This window comes from Mesitornis unicolor, unplaced genomic scaffold (assembly GCF_000695765.1).
Source record: "Mesitornis unicolor isolate BGI_N332 unplaced genomic scaffold, ASM69576v1 scaffold23965, whole genome shotgun sequence".
NCBI lineage: Eukaryota > Metazoa > Chordata > Aves > Mesitornithiformes > Mesitornithidae > Mesitornis > Mesitornis unicolor.
This window is the reverse complement of record NW_010187846.1, coordinates 23,938-46,214: the sequence shown is the minus strand read 5'-3', so window position 1 is coordinate 46,214 and position 22,277 is coordinate 23,938. Positions and strand designations below refer to the sequence as shown.

The 22,277-nt window shown below is 38.6% G+C and overlaps 1 protein-coding gene across 1 annotated transcript in view; it reads right to left on the bottom strand.

The window, feature by feature from the left end:
- The window catches only part of LOC104541523 (coagulation factor V-like), a 33,640-nt gene extending 18,790 nt beyond the window's left edge, over window positions 1-14,850 (bottom strand). The window contains exons 1-11 of the mRNA XM_010185603.1: window positions 14,690-14,850; window positions 11,547-11,638; window positions 10,161-10,283; window positions 8,755-8,967; window positions 5,723-5,866; window positions 4,591-4,812; window positions 3,699-3,864; window positions 2,865-3,042; window positions 1,718-1,820; window positions 1,128-1,339; window positions 188-338 (exon numbers count right to left, since the gene is read on the bottom strand). Coding sequence (XP_010183905.1) covers window positions 188-338; window positions 1,128-1,339; window positions 1,718-1,820; window positions 2,865-3,042; window positions 3,699-3,864; window positions 4,591-4,812; window positions 5,723-5,866; window positions 8,755-8,967; window positions 10,161-10,283; window positions 11,547-11,638; window positions 14,690-14,850 — 1,765 coding nt within the window. The remainder of the gene's footprint in view (window positions 1-187; window positions 339-1,127; window positions 1,340-1,717; window positions 1,821-2,864; window positions 3,043-3,698; window positions 3,865-4,590; window positions 4,813-5,722; window positions 5,867-8,754; window positions 8,968-10,160; window positions 10,284-11,546; window positions 11,639-14,689) is intronic.
- Between the last annotated feature and the right edge of the window lie 7,427 nt (window positions 14,851-22,277).

The following is a 22,277-nucleotide window of genomic DNA, read 5'->3' as shown; positions in this document are numbered from 1 at the left end:
CATAGTCCTTGCCTTTGCTTCAGGGTCCAGAGCCAGCCTGGTCCCTAAAATATTGCTTATTCTGTACAGTGCCACCTGGCATGGTTAGAAGTTCACTGACTCTCTAGAATTCCCTGATTGCATGATATCTGAGAACATGTAATCACTGAATGCTCAGGTTGACCTGATGGCTTGATATACCACTCACTGTGCATTATGTTCGAGTTATAGAACTTGGGATCATCCCTTTTAACGCTGGCGGGGTTGCTGCAGTAGTCCTTGATGTTATCCTCTATGTACCAGCTCTTATTTTCATCAAACACAGCAAACATTGCCTGCTGCTCCCCGTCTGCCTTTTTCTGAAAGACAATCAACACAGCAGTTACATACCATGAGCAGAGACTTGTATTAAGGACTCAATCCTACCATCTTTCTTACTATGTAAGCAATATAAGCTTCACTAGAGTTGTGGTAAGCATGATGCAAAGGGGAGTAAAAGGGAGTAAAGGGGGTCAAGACTTCGAGGTGACAATTCTACTAATGCAACCAACCTGTGCTGGAGCACTAAGAAAACCACTAGCACTGCTGATATACACAGATGGTATAGGACTGGGCTCTCTGTAAAAGGACCAGCCTCCTCGTTTGACCTGAGCACAAGCTTTTGACATTTTTTTTCCCAAGTGATGCTCAAGTCTTTGCCAAGCAAGATTTCAACAGACAGCAAAAAGAACCACTGTCCCAGAACTCTCCCACGCTGTTTGGGTTGCTCTGGATTCCGTGATGCCTGAGATTGTCAGACCCTGTTGAGTTATATCTGTTACAGAAAGGGACCAGCTCAGATGTGAATGTCTTTAGAGTGTGAAGGTATAACAACAGCAGGGAGGTTTATTATCAAGTCTAGAAAACAGGCTTTCAAGTCAGGCAGAACTTTTGTTTAAGTGCTGCTCTTGCTGAGAAAATCAGAATATAATTCCTCTACTACTGTGGACAGTTAGAGGACTGTTTCTTCAGGTCATTTCTTCAGGAGCCTATTGGTTTCATTGCTCTCTACACAGCAGTTCTCTAAGGGGAGCAAAGCCAAATTCACTGTAGATCAAATAGGTTTTGCTCAAATAATATTATCTCCAAGAGGTTGCCAGACACTCTACCTGCACACCCTTCTGTGTCAATGCTTCACTTTTACAAATCAGAAGTGGACCAATCAGTCCAGAGGCTATATCTCTCTCAATATCTACAGCACTATGATATAGCCTTGTAATACATTGTGCATCCTGTGCAGTGGGTTGGTCTGTTTTAGCAATTTTCCATTCGTAAATGTGTGTCCTCCCAGGTTCAATTCCTCTGCTCTGGGTGCCATTGCCTAAGGAAACATAAAGGAGAACAGTAATAACAAACTTGGAGCCAGATCTCTATGTAACGTCAGGCTGTACCTTTTAATGAAACTGGTGCAGAGATGCCTTTTCAAGCTACTGCTAACTGAAGTTCAGCATGAACTTTTGTCTCTCTCTAAAATCACAAACAAGATTAGAAAACTAAGACCCTAAAAATGGGTATTTGTCTGTGCTTTGCAGATGATACCTTGATTTCTCTATATGGCAACACAACAGGTCAGCTGAAGGAGAGCACAGAATTGAAGTCTCACAGTCATGGACATTCCTAGCCACAGCATCTCCTTCAAAGCAATGAAACCCTCCACAACAGTTAGTGGTATGCAAAATGTAATTCACAAAGTTTTTACTTGTGGGATCCAGAGGATAGTTAGCTCCTTCTGCATTCTTTGAAAGTGTCACTCCATGGAAGTAAATGCTGTAGGGTCGACTGGCCTTATTTTTGAATACAATCTATATTGATAGGCAAATGAAAAAAAAAATTAGTATTCTGCAAATCCTTGTCTGAATACATAACAAAGTTTCAACTACAATAGAATTTGCTTGCTTTTAGCCTGGGAAGTGCTGGAAGGGCAATGGGATGACTTAAAAATTGTCTAATAATATAAACTCAGAGTCTAAATGCTGCTTTGTAGAGCCCATTGAGTGAAGTTCAGCTTCTTACACCTGGTCTCTAGAAAAATCTAAGAACACTTGTTCTTCTAGCTACTAGGCACACACTGCCTCAGGGAATATGAAGCTGCTAACTCAGGTTATTAAGAACATTCAATATGGGAGAAAACAAGTTTAAACTGATCTAAAAACAAATCTTGTCCCAGATTTCACGCCTCAAAGGGGATACTGGAGGAAAAGGCAAAATGTCCTGCCTATCCTTGAAGAAACCAGAAGAAAAAGAAGAAACATGCCAGGCTCAAATTCAGAGTCACAGAGACAATTAAAGGTCATGAAACTTTGTGATGTATCATTGAGAGACAACAGAAAGACAAGTGGATGGGACAGCCGCACAAGCTTGCAATGCAAATGCTCTGTAGCTTCAATTCATTACTTCATGAAAGAACATTTAACTATGAAAACTGTTTACCACTGTCTAAAACAGCCAGAAAAAATAACACCGTAAGAAATGAGGGGCTCATGAAGTTCGGCCTCACATCTAAATTCCCCCAGAAGTCCACCTGGGTCTAGCTTTTTTCCATTTTGGACCAGTGTCAACATACAAATACATTTGACAAAGAGTGTGAATGAAGTGTGCTTATGTTTTAAAATAAAGCACAGTCATGGAAATTATAGAGGGAATGCTGAAAAATTTAAGCTACACACTGTCACTTGTGATCATACCTTTCAACAGGGCCAATATTTAAAACATTATCTATATTTTTTGACAAAAAACCCAAATCAAGCTAGTTCTTTTCTATCTCTTCCCAAAAGAAAATCATGCTATAGTATAAATAATCTCTAAATCATGCTATAGTATAAATAATCTCTGAATTTGTTACTTACTTTGACTTTGTCATTGAGTTGAGCTCTGATAATAGGGCCCAAGATTCCAGTTTCCTTGGGACGAGGATTTTCCAGACGTTTAGTGAAGCTGGCATCAGCATACTGCCTAAAAATAGCCTTTTTATACTTTTTACCTATGAGATTTGAGAAGTTGTCCAAGTGCTGTGTTTTATAGTGTCTTAAAAAAAAAAAAAAGGAAAAGACAAATGATCAACAAATCTTGAATAGTGACATCTATTAGAACACAGAATTAGTACTCAAGCAACGGGGAGAAACCTCAATGCTTGAAAAAAGTTAAAACCCTAAACTAACACTTCACCCCAAATTCTAACCTAAATTAGGTAAGAAGAAGCTTGAAACATTACCTGTGTTTTAGTATCACACATGACCAATTAGTATCAGAGTTTACATTTAATTTAATAAACTGAAGCATCAGCTACATTTTCAAGATAAGACAGCAGAAATTACTGTTCTCCTTTTACAAAGGCATAGTTGAGCATAGGAAAAAAAAAGCAAAACAGGAATAGATAATCTTAATCCCAGTTAAGCACCATATAATAAGTACTGTTACACTCAGGTTTAAAAACATTAGAGTTGTTAATGCTGAGAGCAAAACTAAGATAAATACAGGGAAGTAACACAGAGTAAAGTGTTTATCCTGGTCCCTTGTGCTTCAAAAAAGGTTACTGAAGAGGGATCCCCATCCTTGGAGACAATGAAAACTCAACTGGATGGGGCCTTGTGCAACTGGATCCAACTTTGCCATTGGATCCCCAGAGGTCCTCTCCAACCTGAATTATTCTATAATTTCACATTAACATTCCCTTATTTTACCTGTCAAGGCTGTCTGGAATATTTGGGGCATAATCCCAAGTAACTTCTTCTGCAGCAATGAAATATTCCCAGGTTTTGACCATAAGACGTTCTTTATAGGAGAGATGGCTCTTCTTCACCTCTTTATCCCCACAGTCTCTTATATTGAGGTAACCGTGCATTCCAGCTAATTGAGAAGAAACAGTGCCATAATGGTTTTCCAATTTATGAACGCTTGCCATTTCAACTGCATTATTCATTTCTTAAACTAAGGCTGCCAGCAAGCATTTGCTCATCTGATTGCCATCTTTTTCTGGCTTGAAAAAGGCTGGGAGCCTCCCAACAAGCCCGTATTAATAAAATGGAATACAGAAGCTCTCTCAGCTAGCCCTCTTTGAAAATATCAGCTGAACACATAGAAAGCTGCTTTTTCCTTTTTTTTTCTTTTTTTTTTTTTGCCAAAACATGTCTTGCAGCTCTTGTAAGAGAGATTTCTTAAATCCTTGAAAAGAGAATTCTGATCACTGCAGAGATACCTACTTTCAAATGATGAACAGCAAATATTTTCATCAGTCTGAGTGACCCTTAGCTGAAAGTGCTCAGTTTCTCAGGAAACAGGTGGTTCCTTGCAGATTTTATAATGCTGCTTATCTGAACAGCTCACAGAGGCTTAGACGCTGGAGTGGTGATGCACTCTGTGATATGCACACAGCAGTAAAGCTGCAGATAAGAATGTCCTGCTGCATTGTGCACTTCTCATTCCAACAAAATGTCCTGCTCTTCAGTGGTTTTCTTAGTGAACTGACAACCATCTGAAACGCAGTAACTGTACCATTGCAAAACAGTAGCTATGCGGGGCAAAGAAGAGAAGGACAACAACAAGAAGTTGCCAAATAATGAGATGTTTCCTTGCCTTGCAGGTGCTTTTGGACAAGAGATGATATCAGCCACCTTCCTTCCTCACTCACTGTCATGTTTACTGTGGTTGATGCTCCTCCCACTAGGTTAACAGTAGAAACTCGGCGATGCTTTTGCTCCATGGACTGGCCATTGATATGAATGGAGAAAATTTCTGGCTTGGAACTCATTCCTATGAAATGCCAGCTAATGTTGTCATACGCACAAGCCTCTAATTCTGAAAGAGAAATGAGAGTAGGGTTCAGAATACAGGCAAATCATGCAGGTTCCCTATGCACGCTAGGTCTGAAGTGAATCTTTGCTCAAAAGGTTTAAAAAGAAATCTGTGACTCCTGTGATTGGTGTTTGCAACAAAAGGAAGTTTCAGAAGCTTGTAAATGGAACAGATACCACAATCCTGTACATCAGTGGAAGATAGGTATTTAAATCTTCATGCAAGTGACAACCTGAGTGAGCTGGGGAAGGAGGAAAGAAAAGAGTAGCCCCTTTTGGAAAGCTGATCTGTCATTGTTTGAGGAAAAAGGCAAGGATACAAGCTAAAGCATAAGTTTGTATCCAGTGACAGTAACTACCCTATCCAACATTTGTCTAGAAAACCCCACCTAAGACAGTCTTTTTTATTTGCTCAATGAACAGGGCAGAGAGATGAAAATAGTTCCTTAGGAGAACAAGGGGAAAACAGTAGCAACAGATAGCTCCATTACCACCTTCTTAGTCTTCCTATTTAATAGTCTAATTTAATGGTAACAGACTTTCCACTTCCAGGAAGTTCTTCACCTAATATGTTCTATATCCTATAAAGCCAGCAGTTCACTTGGCCACATCACTCCTTCCCCATTAGCTAAGTAAAAAAAAAAAGAGAGGTTCCTTATTTTTTGAAGTTAGTAGTCCTGTTCTTAGAGCAGAAGTGTTCTCAGAAGTAATTGTGTTGTTCTTATTGGCAATGTGGCATGACTTCCTTCCAGCAGCACAGTTTCTCTTCTAGAATTTAGATGCTTACAGCTGTGTTCTAAAAAGAGGCTGTAACCCATTCTTCCACATTCCTGTTCTCTTGCATAAAAAGCAAATAAAGGTAATACTTAGTCTTCATCAATGTTAACTTCATTTCACATAAGCCTGAACAATACCTGGTAATGTTCCATCAGTGTAGCCATTGATTGTGTACTTGAGTGATGCTGATCTTTGCCAACTCTTGCTTTCATCAAACACACCAAACATCAGTATGTACTCCTTGTCAAAAAGTTTCTGTGACCCATCCTCATTCAGGCTTCCTATGAAGAAACAACAGGCCCTGATTTTAAGCAGAAATAAAGCAGTATTCATATGACTGTAGCAGCATTAATGTGTAGATGTCCCTCTGGACTGTATTTAATGACCTTGCTTCACTTGTTAGCATGTACTGGCTGAGTGTGAACAAAACAAGACCTTAAGAATGCTCATAAAGTGATTTTATTTCTGAGAGAACTTTTGGATTGGGTAACCACAAAATTGAAAAGTCTAATATCCCAGAGGAGATTAAACAACATGCTATGAATTGTTTCAGATGATTCTGGCAATGTGATGTAGGGGTCACCTTAATGAATGGGAGTGTCAGACAGCCTTCTGTCCACTGACACTGGCCTCTCTTTTGAGACTGCGAGACAAGGAGAAGAATGATGGCAGCATCACCTGCAGTGTGAATGCTGCCTTTTCAAGCACTGTACTGAGGTCATCAGCTCCTTCAAAAAACACAGAACTGACCACTTAGCAAACATACAGAAGACTTTTACAAATACTGCTCAATTGGATGGTTGATGAGAAACCACCTACTTCAGTTTGTGATACAGGTGAGATTTCTATCAACAAGTAGAATTCATTCTAGACATGCCACACAGAACTGGTGTGATTTTACTGATTCTTTCTGAAGATTGCTCACATGAGAAACTTCTATTTGCTACTTTCAATACATAATCCAGGTCTAAAATAGATGTCCCTCTGGACTGCAGGAACTAAAATTTGGGAGCTTGCTGGTTAATCTACTTAGGAGGAAAAACTGGCAATGGAAGCAGTTATCTTTAATGTAATCCTTTTAATTTATGAGAGGCTACAAAGTCCTGTTTTCCTGCACAAAAGAAGTCTCAGATCACCAGAGGAATTTATCTCCTTATCACACAAAGAACATTCAGTCAGTCTTTTAACTCAAAAGTCCACTTTTTATAACTCTCCCAGATTATATCACCTACGCTGCTCTTAATATGTCAGACTGTGGTGGGTTGACCCCAGCCAGCAGCCAAGCACCCACATAGCCACTTGAATGCTTCTCCACCCTGAGGAGAACAGGGAAGAAAACAGTAAGGACATAAGTGAGAAAGCTTGCAGGTCGATAAAGATGGTTCAACAGGTGAAGGAAAGAAAGGAAAAAAACCCCAAGAAACACAAGAGAAACCACTCATCTCCCACAAGCAGACTGATGCTCAGCCAGTCTCAGGAACAGCCACCTAGGAAGCCACTCCAGCATACCCACTGCTGCTTCTTCCTCTGCTTCTAGTTTTAATTGCTGAGCATGATGTTACATGGTAGGGAATATCCCTTTGGCCAATTCACTTCAGCTGTCCCCTCCCAGCCTCTTGCCCACCCCCAGTCTACCTGCTGAGAGTGGTAAAAAGATAAAACTTTGATGCTGTGCAACAATATTGTTCAACAATATCAATACATGGGTGCATTATCAACACTATTTAGCCACAAATCCAAGACACAGCACCATATGAGCTGCTGGGAAGAAACCGAACTCCATACCAGCCAGACCAAGTACATAGGCATTTTGCACACCTGCAATATCTTATCTGACTTCCATCTTCCTCATACAGCACCCAATGAAACCCTGTCCAGAAATCTAAAAAAATGTGAATAGTTAGCCATTTGTCTTTGCTCTAGCTAGACACACGCTCAAATTATCTTTAAGGTAGTGCTCAAACCAATCCATCTCAAACTCATATCCAACTCAGTCCACAATATATCCATGAATTTGAGAAGCCTGAGAAGGAAGAGAAGCAAGTAATACCAAAGCATTTGTCCACATTAACTCCACCAGTATGCCATAGAATGTGCACATACACACGAACACAGAAAAAGAAGGCTCAAGAAAAGTAGGAAAATATCAAGTCCTAGATAATATTAAAAGCTCTAACTCTCAAAAAACTTCAGGAGAAACAAAATTAATAGTAATGCCATTCGATTGGGGTGATATGAGTAGGTATGTTCTGCAATTAAATGGGTATCTTTCAGTGAGAAGAGTGCCCTTGTACAACCCACACTGAATCAGTTTTATATTTACTTTCAGGAAAGCTTCAAGGTCCAAGTCCATGTAGGCTGCAGTCTATACAAAATGTTTAACTGCATGGAAAGAGGATCAAGCTAAATAACTCACAGAGATTTCACTAAAAGATGGATTTGTAACTTTGAAAAAATTTAGGATTTAAGGGATCAGCAAGTAGTCTAAGTAACTTATACAGTGGTATACTGTTTCAAACTTCCCTCAAATCAGTGGCATGTACCTAGCAGATATTTACAAGTCCTGCAAGACACCAGGTTTTATTAGTGGAGATGGCATTCAATGACTCAAGCTGCTAAAATCTCAAGTCCCTGACTGCGTGCAAAACAATTTTTGAAAGCTCATAATCTGTTCAAATCTGGCCATATTCCAAATGACTAGCAAAAGACACACTGCTCCGTGAGAGCCTGCTACAGTCTCTTGATAAGACAGCCTTTAAAAGGCATGAGCAAAACAATCATTATTTCCTATCTTATTTTCTGGAATGGCTGAACAATTTTGAATGAAGCTTTAAAAATATTTTTATTCTAAAACAGGAAATTTGAAGTCAGCTATTTAGCAGTTAAGCGACTGAAAATGCAATCAACACAGGCAAAAGCACCTATTAACAGTACTCTCTGTCCATCCTATAGTTATAGGATGTATATAGTTATAGGATGGATCTGTGTGAGAGCACACATTTAAAGACTTGTAACATCTAAAAGAAAGATGTTGAAAACCATTTACTTAACACTGCATGTAAAGATGTGTAAAGGAAAACAATATATCTTCCTTCATTATCATTCAACCTTAACTTTATTAAAAAATGAAACTATATTACCTTATAGTAGCCTTACAGCATTTTATTACCTTTCTTACAGATAAGTAGTGCTCCAATAAGACCAGAGTTAACATCCATTGTCATGTTCTCATGAGAATAATATGCATAAGACAGACAAGGAAGGTCAGCTTCTCTTGGACCAACTTCTTCTGTTATATCCCACACATACATATAGACCTGGCCTGGAAGTACAGCATCGTCTTGTTTTTCTACAGATGATGTTCTGTCATCATACAGGAAGCCTGTCAAGAAAATAGTCAGTAGGGTGGCATGAAGACAAAGAACAGTTAAAGCACGAGGAATGTCCTTCCACAATCAATTCCAAAGCTTGGTTTGTTTCTTGCCTATATGATACTTATCTACTCATGATTCCACTCACATTGTGGAGAGCAGCACAGGGAGAGTAGCTATTCCACTGTCTTGTTTCTTACAGATTAAAAATTTCCTAGGACTGTCATTACTACCAAAAGGTGGGGCTCTTCATCAGTCTGACCACAGTCAGGATGGCACGAAGCTTCAGCCTCTGCTCACTAATACTCTGTAGAAGAATACTGCCCAATTTGTCAACTTTCTAATTGTCTCTCAAAGGCAATATATCATATCTGTGCCTACCATAACCAACAAATCTGCAATATGACTAAAGGGAGCCAGAGAATCAAAATCCTAGGTGCAAAAAGCACATTAATAAGATAGTCGAACCAAATTGGCTATCACTTCCAATAACACATTCTGTTCAACTCCATGAGATGGGGTTGCAAAACTCCTTTTCTACCCACACAACAAACAAAACCTTGAATAAATCTGTAAACTGCAGGTCAGAGCTCTGGCTTAGCACCCAGGGCAGGGCAATCACTCAAACTCTCTCTGCTAGTATAGACATTTAACTGTCAATTTGGTCACAGATTATGATCTCTTTCTGCTGGTCTCAATAAGGGTTCCAGGAACTAAACACCACAAAGCTGAGCATGACACGCTAAGTATCAGAACAATGCGATCAGCACTCAACTGCCTTTAACAATAACGCTTTGATGTGTGCTACTGCAAGGGATTTAGAATTTATGTGGTTTAAAAAAAAAAAACCAACCAAAAAACAACAACTGCATTTAAGAGTTTACATGTCCTGAAATAGAATATTTTGCAGTTACATGGTGGTTTGACCAGATGACCTCCAGAGGTGCCTTCCAACCTCAACCATTCTGTGATTCTGTGAAACAGTATTAGCACAAAGGCGGCTGGTCAGGAGACTGTATGTCAGATGACACTCATGATCCTAGTGTTACACTGATAGCAAGCAGCTAACAATAGGTGTGAAGTTTTGATCCATCATAAACAGTATTTGTGTTATGCATATCCCTAAATATTGGTCTGGGCCCCTCTATTTCATGCAGTAGTCTACAAGTAAATGAACAAAATATGGAATTTTTATAGTAATTACCTTCTGCATTTTTGTTGTAAACTATGCCTTGAGGATGAATACTGACTGGCTTGTCAGCCATATTCTTAAGGTGAACTACTAAAGTATCTCCCACTTCAGCACGTAGAGTTGGTCCCAGAAGTCCTGTAGTAATTCAAAGAGAGAGGAAAATGTGTATGCTTAGTAAAAAGTAGCATTCTCTCTTCTCATCACAGAATGTGAGCTCTCCTAAAGTACAAGTTGCAAAATTAATACAGGCAGAGAACGTAATACCACTGCAATGAAAAGCCCTGTAAAAAAGGCTTAAAACATGCAGCTCATAGTCAGGAATGTTATAAATTGTATATCTGGCAACTAGCACTTTAAAAAAATCACAGGAAAATGGTAGAATTGAAAAACCAAAGTTATTTTTCAGATACAGAAACTTTATCAAAAGGTTCATGATGAGGTTTATTGGGAATTTCTAGGGATCCTTCACATATAACTTAATTAAAGTTTTAGGAAGGCAGATATTTTATAGTTTAAGAGTTTAGAGGAAGGCATTCAAGCACATTCCAATACCAGAAACCACAGAACACAAAGATCTTTCAATCCCAAAATGCTATCTAAAGAAATAATTGGTTCCATGTTGCAAACTTCTTGAGGCATAGCCTACAAAAGGTTTCAAGAAGGGCTTGTATCCCTACTTCTCATAGGGCAAAAACAAGCTGCTAAGACAACCTTTGGCCTGTTAGTCTCTTTCCTTGTAAACTTCTTTATCTGAAAAGCAGCAGTTTCAGAAAACACAGGAGAACAAACAGAACTGGAAGGAATCATATTACAGACCTTGCAGGGCAACTTGTAAAAATTTCATATCACCAACTTCACATACGTTTACTTTGAAATCTAAATCTGAACATCTAACATCTGAAGTTATTTTATCCATTAATATGAAAGACAGACTATAGAAATACTCTGCGTAAGTATCAGAGCTCAAGTACCATACTTATGTATGACATAAGTACGAGAAGTTGCCTCCAATCCATTTAAAGTGTCTTCACGCAGTAACAGACGCAAAGGCAAGGGAACATCTTTCACACCCAACTTCATAGATTTTCTTTTCCTTTTCACTGGTCTATCAGAAGCATCACTGTGACTGTGCTGTAGAAGTCTAAATGTGTATGGGAAGTCTCATCAGATGAAAACAACTTTGTACCATGCAATTAATTTGTAGATAGCACTGCGTCCCAGCCTCCGAAAGCCCAACCTCTCTGAGGCCTTTCAAAGCCTAGTGCACTCTGCCCATGTGGTTTATGTGCAAACAATAAGCACAGAAACAAAGCAGACACAGAAACATGAGCTCGCTTAGCTTGTTACTGGCTTTAAGACAAGTAACAAGCAAATTCAGAACATTTCCTGCCTGTTTACCTGCAAATTTATTTGCTGGCTTTTCTTTTTTAAAATCCACTTCATATTCTCTGTAAGAAATTTTCTTAAACACAGGATCTGAATGTTCCAATCTGAAACCAAGAGAGTTAAAAAAATTAAAAGACAAAGATTCCCAGAGATGCCATTGCTGTTTAATATGAATCACAGAAAAATTAATTCTGGAATTACATTTAATCACTTGCACATTTTGCTGAAGGCAAGGTGCATAGTCCAACTCTTTGCACTGTCTTCTCCTCTTACTCTACTGAATATATGATGTTCTTGAGATTGGCCACTTCATATTAGACAAGCAATTACAGTACCTAGCACAGTCTACCCCTTATTTTGCTGATTGTTTCCATAGGTCCTTTTGGTTCTGTGATGAAGATGTCTTTGTTTTCTCTGTTTAAGACACAGAAGATGTCCTGACCATGCTTACCTAGAAAGCTTCTGACAAAACACAGTGAAAGAAACCTGAATTTCTCTTTACTCAGCCCCATGCTTTAAGACTCACCACATGGATTAACAGTAAGCTCCTCTAGCAGCAATGACCTTAGAGACAAGCACAAAACTGTTCCCTCACAAAAACAAAAGAGCTCACAATAAGGCAGAAAATTGCTTTCTAAGAAACACTGCAATTGTTCATAGTCTTGTTATGTAAATAAATTTGGCATCCAGTAAACCACACAATGTTTTCTTAGAAAATATTTGGGCAAGCAGAAGGAAACCAGCATACACTTCTGGAATGAAAATAATGGTGAGAAGAGGGCTGGTGGGAGAATAACCTGTATTTAAGTTCATGTTTATTGGTTGATTTCTTAGTACATATGATGGCTGGATCCAGCAGCATTTCCACTTGCCTTTTTTGTAACGCCCTTTCAGGCACACTTGATAGTGGGGAGCTGATGGGCTGCTCAAGCATAGAGAGGCTGGGCAGAGATAACACAGTGCGCTCACTTCAGTGACATCCATGGTCCATAAGAGGGAGATCTCTTTTTTGTAGAGATCTTTTGTAAATCCCTCTATGACAGAGTCAGGCAGAATCAGTTCATTTTTCAGTTCATTCCCCTCGCTTTAAAATCACTGATAAAATTTTGTTTCACTCCTTATGGAGAGGAACCCAATCCTTAACCTACATTTACAAGTGCTACTCTAACGTGGCAATGTTGAATAGAATATGCACATGAGATTATGGGATGAAAAAGGAAATTTGTAAGTGCCAATTGTATAGGTAGCAGGAACAAATGACACCGTTTACTAACAGTTCAGAAATCTCAGACTATAAAAGCAGGTCTAGTAACATAACTTTTGGAAGTGGCAGCAGCAATGCCATGATAATACACAGATAATACATTCTCACTTTGCTCTGAAATGTCTTACAAATATCACTTGTACACAGTAACAAATCTCCACGACGATAAGACAACTGACACTCAGAGAAGTTAAATGTCCTTTTTCTAGCCTGTATGACTGGAAAATTATGGAAATAGTTATTACAGAACTAGTACAGGAAGAACTCGTTTTCTTTTCAGTTATTTAGAACCAAAAGCAGAAAAGTATCAGATTCTTATACTGCATTTATACATTCAGCTTCTGCTGAAATCAGAGCAAGTTACATACCCAAATGCTTTTGGGATCAAGCCATTAGCTCTTCCTTAGTGTGTATCTTTGTGAATTTTGGGTTGGGTTTTTTTTTTGGGGGGGGAAGGAAGGGAACTTGAGTTAAATTTCTATGAGCTTTACAAAATTCATCAGACCCATTTGGGATGTGACTTGCTCTACATATGCAAGGTATCTTAATAGGCAGTGTGTGTGAAAAACTCCTAGCTAATCACAGAGTATTTCAACTGTGGTTTGAGGCAGTCTGTGGGTCCCTACTACATGAAAACTACCTATTAGCAATATGATGTTGAATGAAACAGGAGCTGATGCTTATATTGATGTGACCAGTGCAGATGAAGTTCTAACTACTAAATTTACCTGCCTGGGTCAATACTTAAATGGCATTTGGTTTCATATTCCTACATTAAAATCCCGTTTTCTTCTGTCATGCCCATTTGACATTATGCTTATACCAGTTACATTTAACTTCCAAGGGGGAATTTTAGAAATCTCAGGAACATTTTATTAATTAGTCTTTTTTAAAAAAAGAATAGTTAGAAATTCTAAATCTGAACTGGAAATGTCCTTTCCATAATGTCCAAAAATGCAAGAAACATTAAAAAAACCCCACAAGCTAAACAAAAATAAAGAAAACAAGCAATCCACCAATACAAAAACTACAGTAGTATCAAAACATACACTTGAATGTAGGAGTAATTTATACCATTTCACGCTACATCATGAACAAATAAAAGCTGTGTATGGTGACTACAGTGAACATAGCATAAGAATTCTAAAATAAGTCCACATTTTGTCATCTGTAGCATTGCGCTTGCAGTGTTTATAATCCTAACGATAATAGTGGTAATACAAATAAGATCTTTTATATGCCTGATTGGTGTATGCTGGTGTAGGCTGGCCTTTCTGCAATGCTATTGGAAAAGAAAAAAAATCGTATTTTTACTTAATAAAGTATAGCAGCGCATGATCCTACAACCTTTACTCAGCAGAACTCAATATGGACACTTCACAAAAACTACTGAAGAGCTCAGAAACAACACAGCTAGTTCCAGAGTTCATCAGGCTCTGATATAAGTGAAAGTGATAGTATCCAAATTGGAATGTGTTTATTCCTTCAGCAAATTCTAAAATCTGGAAACTTTGAAAACTTACCAAACCATGGCTCAATTTAACATTGCTCAAAATTAATTTACTTAAAATGATTACATTAAAACAAGCAAACAACAAACATCAACTCACACAGAAGATCATAAAAGCAAAACTTGGAACATATTTAAATAAAGTGCTTCAAAAACATAAAAATAATTCTATCCAGTAATGAAGTAAATAAAAAGGAGCTTTCAACACTTCACTGGCTCCAGTTCAGATAACGCTGTTTAAAGTCACACAAGTTCCTCTGAAGTCAACAGATTAGACTCTAAAGTCCTCCTGGGCTATAAAATTCCACAGGAGATGGAAAACGTAAAACACTTTCAGTCACAAGAAATGACTAGTTTAATCCTTAACCTGTACTTTGTTACCTGGACTTGTCCTCAGATTCCAGTTTGTAGGTCCAGCTAGTGATCTGAGCAGCTATATAGTGCTCCCTGACTTTCGCAGCTCCCACCACATGCTTCTCCGAGTCTGGCCACCATGAACCAAGCAGAAGCAAGAGGAAAAGACGCATGCAGTGGAGTGTCATGGTACAGATGCCTGCTGATACTGCTCTGGAAGACGAGGCAGAAACTGCTGCTTTTATTGCTGCTGCTTCTAACTTCCCCTCAGAGATGAAATAATTGTGATGCAAGAGGGTAATAGCATTTGCTATGCACAGGTCATTGCTCTTCACCTCCTCCTCCCTTTACTGACAGGGATCCAATAGAGATAAAAACTGATGTTTAAACTACTTTCCTTCCCCTCCTCTGCAACATCTTCAGTGAGAAACAAGCTCCAAGGAGAAGCAGCTTCAGCCTCACTACAGACAGTGGTTGGGTCATTTTCTACTGAAGCAGCAGGCTATCAGAGGCAGAAAAAAAATACTTAGGTTACTTACAATTACAGGATGTTTGAATTGCATGGTCAAAGCGGGGCATATTTTCTGTCTTCCTAGAAAACAAAAACCCAGCACACAGCTGGCACTGATGGAAATTTCCCAGTTAGATGCTGCATCTAAGAAATCATTCCCAGTTCAAAAGCAAAATGACGAGGGATTAGGTGAGGGGACTAGAAGTGGATGCAGAGCTAAATCTAGTTCAGATCACCATGAACTGCATACATATAATAGTAAGTCAGTATCCTTTCCAAACATCTTGTCAGCTTCAGTTTGGTTCCCACTAAACTCTCCAGTATCTCAGGTAATGGATAACGAACAGGCTTCTCAGTGGCACCTAACAGGTCAGCCTAAGGACTTGCCCATAATCAGAATCCTTCTAATCTAGTCTTGATTAGGATCTGCTGATATTTATCTAAAGAGAAATGACTAGGAAAACACCTTTTGATAAGCTAAGATAATTATCAATGACAACTGTATCACCAAAAATGTTTCCCTGCTTTTGCCAATGCTGAGAAATTTGTCAAAACAACAAGAAAATTGTCGAGTGTATTTCCTGTACACAGGGATTACTGGAAAAAGAAAAATCCCTATCTATTTTTTCTCATGGGTAGCAGATCACATTAACTTTTTCAATAATGTTTTGCTAGTATTTTAATGAAAAAATTACCTAAAAACTCCAAGTCAAAATAATTCCACTCCAGATTCAGACAAAAATAAGGACATTTCCTCGTTACTTCAAAAGAAAACCTGATCAATTCTACGTTACATATATTGTTCAATGGCAGCTTGGTTAATTCTGTCCAAGATATATGGTACCACATGGCCTTAGAAGAGATAGAGATGATGACTGCAAAAAAATTGATGAAGACCAATAGCTGAGTGCTCCCTACCAATCTTCAGAATAGTTTGGTGTCTAAACTTAAAAACAACCATGATCACTTGAACAGCATAAGACTACAGACATCATAGAACAGTTTTAAGGCAGCAAATTAAACTTAAATTACCTCCTGCTGCATCTCCATGTAGTTAATTGTTCCCATGAGCTGCTTTGACACATACATTGTGTATGAAAAGGATTAAAAATGCAGAATCCAGCAACAATTTGGACCAGAATGCGTACATTGATATTGAAAGAAAATCTTTGGTAAACACAGTCCAATAGTATTTAATTATTAATTAATTATTGTTTTGATTAAAGAACTCACCATAATCCTTCATAAACTACTTCAGTACCTTCAAGTAAAAACTTCCAATATTTGTCTCATTTCTACTCTGGTCTCAATCTCATCTCTGGCTCAGGATCTATTTCAATGATAGTGATTAAGAGTCTGATAGTTGGTGTGAAAGTACCTATAATTTACATTTTATGACAGAAATCTCTGGGCAGATGGGCAATTCCTTTGATCCAGAATTGTTGGAGGGCAGCTGGCGCTGAAGTGCCTGGTACATTCTGCCAAAACCAAAGCCATCTTCACTTTTAACTTAGCTTGTCTCCCCTCCAGATCTTCAACATCCATACAGAAGTGCACAGAAAATACCATGCATCTTTACCAGAACAGAAACTGATTCAAGTTTGAGTCCAATCTCCACCCCCTGGGGGCTTTACAACACTGTTCCTAAAGCTCCTTCCCATACACAGATTTGAAGACTTTCTTGTATTCTCCTGTGATTGGCTGAGATGAAACTAAACTACACTTTAAACAAGTCTTCCTGTAATTCTGTTTAATGAACTAAGTGTTTGAATTTGAATTTTCCATTATAGGTTTCTAATACTTAATTCTTCCCCGTAATAAAAGCTAAAATATTGCAGGCTACCCACAATACCTGCTTAAAAGCCCTTGCTTTGTGACTGTGAGCTGGGAATCATCAAAGCTGACATCAATTACTTGCTTCTGTTTTATTCATTTTGATGAATTTAGGGGTTGCGTTTTTAAGTTTCTTAAACAATGAACCATGCAGTACAAGTCAAATGGTAAAAGGAATTAAAAACACATTAAATCAGTGAAATTACTTTTACAAGGGTGGCTGATAACACTGACAGTTTTAAAGAAGAGTATCAAATAAGACCAGATATACTTTCCACTAAGTTACACTGATTAGCATGAATTACCCTTCTTTAATTCATTAAGAACAAGAAGTCCAATATTGGCTACTCCCTTATTCTCTCCTTTTCCCGCACCTCTTAGGATAAATGCAAGATTGAGCCATCTGAAATTATCTTGTTCTTTTATTTTCTTTCTTTTTTCTTTCTTTTTTTTCTTGTCTTTAAGCTATTGCATCACATTGTCTTCTGTAGGCTTAGGGAAGTTTCACTGTTCTGAAAATAATTATGAATAATGCAAAGACGTGGTTCCCTTTCATCTGACTATTAATTTCTAAGATGTGCAATCGTATCCTCTGTTTGACATGCGTTTGACATTCACAGGATTTTTTCTAGTTAGCAGGGGTTCCCTACAAGCTATTGCTGTTAGTCACGCAAGTGACTAAAGAATACATTCTTCAGGATGAAGTATTCCAAGACAATGCAACTTTATTGATTATTCATATATATATAGCCATAATCCTAGCTTCTTCTACTTCACAACACTGCACATGGAGCAAACTTCATATTTTATCCTCATTGCTTACCCACATGTTCAAATGTAAGTTACCTTTGGTCAGTGGCAACAACAAAAGATCTTATGGGCAAAAGCCATGCATGGAGGAGCACAGGTGTCGTCCATAATGGCAAAACAATCTCTGCAGCACAATGAACAATGGTATTCCCAAAACTAAGCAGTAGCTTTGAGATGTACCGATAGTGAAATGCCAAAGGAAAAGAAAACATGGATAGGGAGGCATAAGCAATACTTTTTAACACTGAAAGCAGGTCTGCATCTTCTAACTGAGGAAGATTACCATCTGCTCTGACCTGACACACAGTAATTATGGTCCTGATTCTTGTTATGCTGCATGTGAAAACATACTAAAAGAGTATACTCACAGTACTGCTCTAAGGCTAAAAACTAACTGGGATTGCCATTTTTTCACCCAGAATGGCCTAGGTTGAGTCTGAGCAATCAAGAACAGGTAACTATTTAAAAGACCTGTAAAGCGGTGATTTGCAACTTTCTGCAAATTATAGATTAGGACCCACCATAAACTTGTTTCTCTTCCATGACAATTGCTATCATAAATGCTAGCAGGGGGCCATATCCTGATGGCTGCCATCAGTTTTAACAATTGAATTATAGTGAATGAGAGGGAACCAGTATATAGAAGAAAAAGCTGTAAAACAATAATTGAATTGGTTGCTAATAATGCCCTAACATAGATCTCTCTCTCTCTTTTTCATTCAAACAGACAAATCAATACACAACGGTCCAGCAAGCATACATTTTTAGTGCAGGGTGAAAGGACTTTCATGGGCAAACAAGGAGTTAATTATTGATCAGCAGTGAACACATGGGTCTGAATATAGGTAAAAGAGGGGGTACTTACCAAATCTGCCAGGCACAACTTGGAACAGAAGCCATCAGATAAATATCTTCATTTCTGGAAGAAGGCACTAAAGCCAAGAAAGGTTTATCTGAGAAATGGCTCAAAAAATGCGTCAAAAACCCCATGAGCAGGCAAAAAAAAAAAAAAAGAAAAAAAAAGAAAAAAAAGAGGCAAAGAAACTCGGGCTTTCAGACAACAACTTATTCAAATGGAATATATATTTGCATTTCATACTTGATGGCAGCTCATACAAGAACACATTCTGTGTAACTGCCGGAGGAAGGAAGGCAGTCCATGTAACTTGTATGGTCAAACACACACTACAAGGCAGTAGGAATGTAGAACAGCATTTCAGACTGCTCTGGTGCTAAATGCTTCAGAAGATACATAATATTGTTGTATTAAACCTAAATACAATCACATGTTTTAAACATGTATTTTTCCTTAAGAGAAAAGAGTTCTTGAATAGAACTGAGTTTTTCTCCAGTCAATGTTTGCCAAAACCAATTATTTAACAGAACCTAAAACTATTTGCACAGACAAGCTGAATTCAATAAACAGCTTAAGAGAAAAAGAAATACCTGAGTTTACTAAATGTTACGAAATCTAATTTCAGTGCTTTAAAAAATTTGTCTAAGACCACTGGCTTTTCATCTGAAATAAAATCATTTTAAGGAACAAAAAAGAGAGAAGGCTACACTAGCTTCCTCTCTTCAAAAACTACATTAATAATGTAAAAATTTTGGACTGAGCCAAAAGAAACCTTCCCCCCCACCGGGTGTTTAATTTCTGCCAGACAATTTTCAGTTTCGTTCCACAAAGCATTCTGTTCCTACTCTAAGCCATGTTTGTGTTCCCTGTGTTCCAGTTTGTCTCCTTTACTAAGAAATTTATTAACCCAGGCTTACCACTGATGTGCTGAAACAGACCAGCTGCCCTTCACGTTAACTCAGCCTAGCAGCACGTTCAACTTGGCTTGCTTTCTGTAGAGAATAGTAAGAGTATCAGTGCCCACAACATGATGTTAACCAGGTGGTATAGGATTGAAAGACTTTGATTTTTATCTTTTTATCATAAATCCTTGTTGGAACTGAAAGTGAATTATCAAAAAAGAGAGCCTACCAAGTTGTGTACATGCTTATTTCCAATAATAGGTATGATACTTGGATGAATTAACTTTTTCTTCCTCCACAAGGCTGCATTTTCTACATCCACACATTTTATTTTTTTTAGAAACATGAAAGCAGTAAGCTTTTAGGTGTATTACAAGGGCTGTGGTTAGTAGGTCAAGAGAGGGTCTCCTCCCCCTCTACTCTGCCATGGTGAGACCGCATCTGGAATACTGTGTCCAGTTCTGGGCCCCTCAGTTCAAGCAGGACAGGGAATTGCTTGAAAGAGTCCAGCACAGAGCCACAAAGATGATTGAAGGAGTGAAGCATCTCCCTTATGAGGAGCAGCTGAGGGAGCTGGGTCTCCTTAGCTTGGAGAAGAGGAGACTGAGGGGTGAGCTCATTCATAAACTCATGTTTATAAATTCGTAAAGGGCAAGTGTCAGGAGGAAGGACACAGGCTCTTCTCAGTGATGTCCAGTGATAGGATAAGGGGCAATGGGAGCAAGCTGGAGAACAGGAGGTTCAATCTGAACATGAGGAAAAACTTTTTCACTGTGAGGGTGACAGAGCACTGGACCAGGCTGCCCAGAGAGGTTGTCTGGTGGAGTCTCCTTCTCTGGAGACATTCAAAACCCACCTGGACACGTTCCTGTGTGACCTGGTCTAGGTGATCCTGCTCTGGCAGGGGGGTTGGACTGGATGATCTTTAGAGGTCCCTTCCAACTCCTAATATTCTGTGATTCTGTGTGACTTTACAACACAAATTCAAGGCACTCTAGTTCTCTAGCAATGGGTCAGGCTGTTAGCAAGCTGGTTAAACAAGCTCTACTTCTCTACACCTAAGCATGCAGCTACAGAAGGACAAAGCTGAAATTGTCCTCATTCTTTAACAATATTTCCACCTTTCATTATTTATAGTTTAGAGTTTGATTAAATACAGAAGTGCACTTCCCGTGTATTGCTTCAAAGTTACTGCTTTGATTTTTTCCTTCTATGTTTATTTTTTATTGCAACCAAGACTTTCTTGTATTTTAAAAGTAATTAATGTAAATTGAGGACTAGGTATCTTAAGTTTGACATTAGAGCTTGTGATGGTCGTTATTTTAAATCCCTGTAAGATTATTTCCTTTGCACTATAACCCATTCTCTATGCACAACTTTGGTTCAGATTCAGTGGAATCAAAATTTCACCCACATCTTCACTGCACGCAGCACCTGTAAACTTAAATATACTCAAAGTCCAAGATCAAGACACAGGTATCGAGAAAGCAAGAAAGCAAGTAAAGAGCCACAAGAACTGTTAAGATGTGCAGCAGGAAGGGGACCTCAGCAAAGCAGAACTTCTTGGGAGCTGTTTTGATGTAGATGCAAAATTCAGACAATTAACGACCATGTAGGATTCGCCAGAAGCTAGAACTAAACTACTATGTTTGCATGTGTTTACAGCAGCTCCCACATCAGCAATCTACACTTAATACTAGTCTCAATCAGAAGAAAAGGATTAACACATGGTACAACTGCTGCAAATGTACCCATGTCAAATTTGCTTACTTAGGTACAGCCACTTTCATATCCAGCCAAGCAGAGCACCACATATTAGCCACCAAGGATTGGTTTTGTGATAGTAGATACTTCTGTGAAATATCATGGCGCTGACAAAAGGCATTGGCAAGTTCTCTTCAGTTCTGCTACTCCTCTTTTTTTCTGCTAGGGTCAGAGAAAAAGGCCTTTATCAATTTATACTTAAAAAATAATCATGCCACTTACTTCCATCAACAGATTGACGAAGAATGTGATACTTGTTAACTTAATATACTGGAGACCAGTGAAAAACCAATTCATCTCCCTAAGGGAGAACAGACACCTCTTAGGGAAAAGGACGTTTCAAAAGATTCTGACAGAGCAAAGGAGAAAAAAAACCAACAAAAATAAACCATCGCTGCTGGTTATTTTAAGTCATACTTGCTCTTTGCTCTCCTCCAAGACCCCGTGTTCCTTGGGTGGAGGACAGCTACTTCCTTTGTTACCAAAAAGCCCAAAACATCTCCGAGATCAGCATGATAGGGAGAATCCTATGGCATGATTCAGTGGGTGTGGTTAAGTTCTAACAGGTTTCAGCTAGCACTACTCTTGACTTTACTATAGACATTGCTTAAGATATTGTCCAAGAAAGAGGAAGTGAAGATAGATATCAAAAGCGGAAAGCCCATTTAAGCACAGTACACAGAACTTGATTACAGACTCTCAAGTAAGTAAGAGCATGGTACAGAGGACAGCCAAGACAGGCACCAGCTGTTCCAGGACAGGGACCAACCTTCCTACCCAACAGTAAATTCAGCCAGTTGCAGACATCCAGCTTCAGATTACCTTGCAAAATGCAAATTGGATGTTTGGAATACAAAGATGCTGTCCTGAAAGCTACACAGAGTGTAAGTTGACCTAATAAATATATATATATATACACAAATACATATATACAGACAC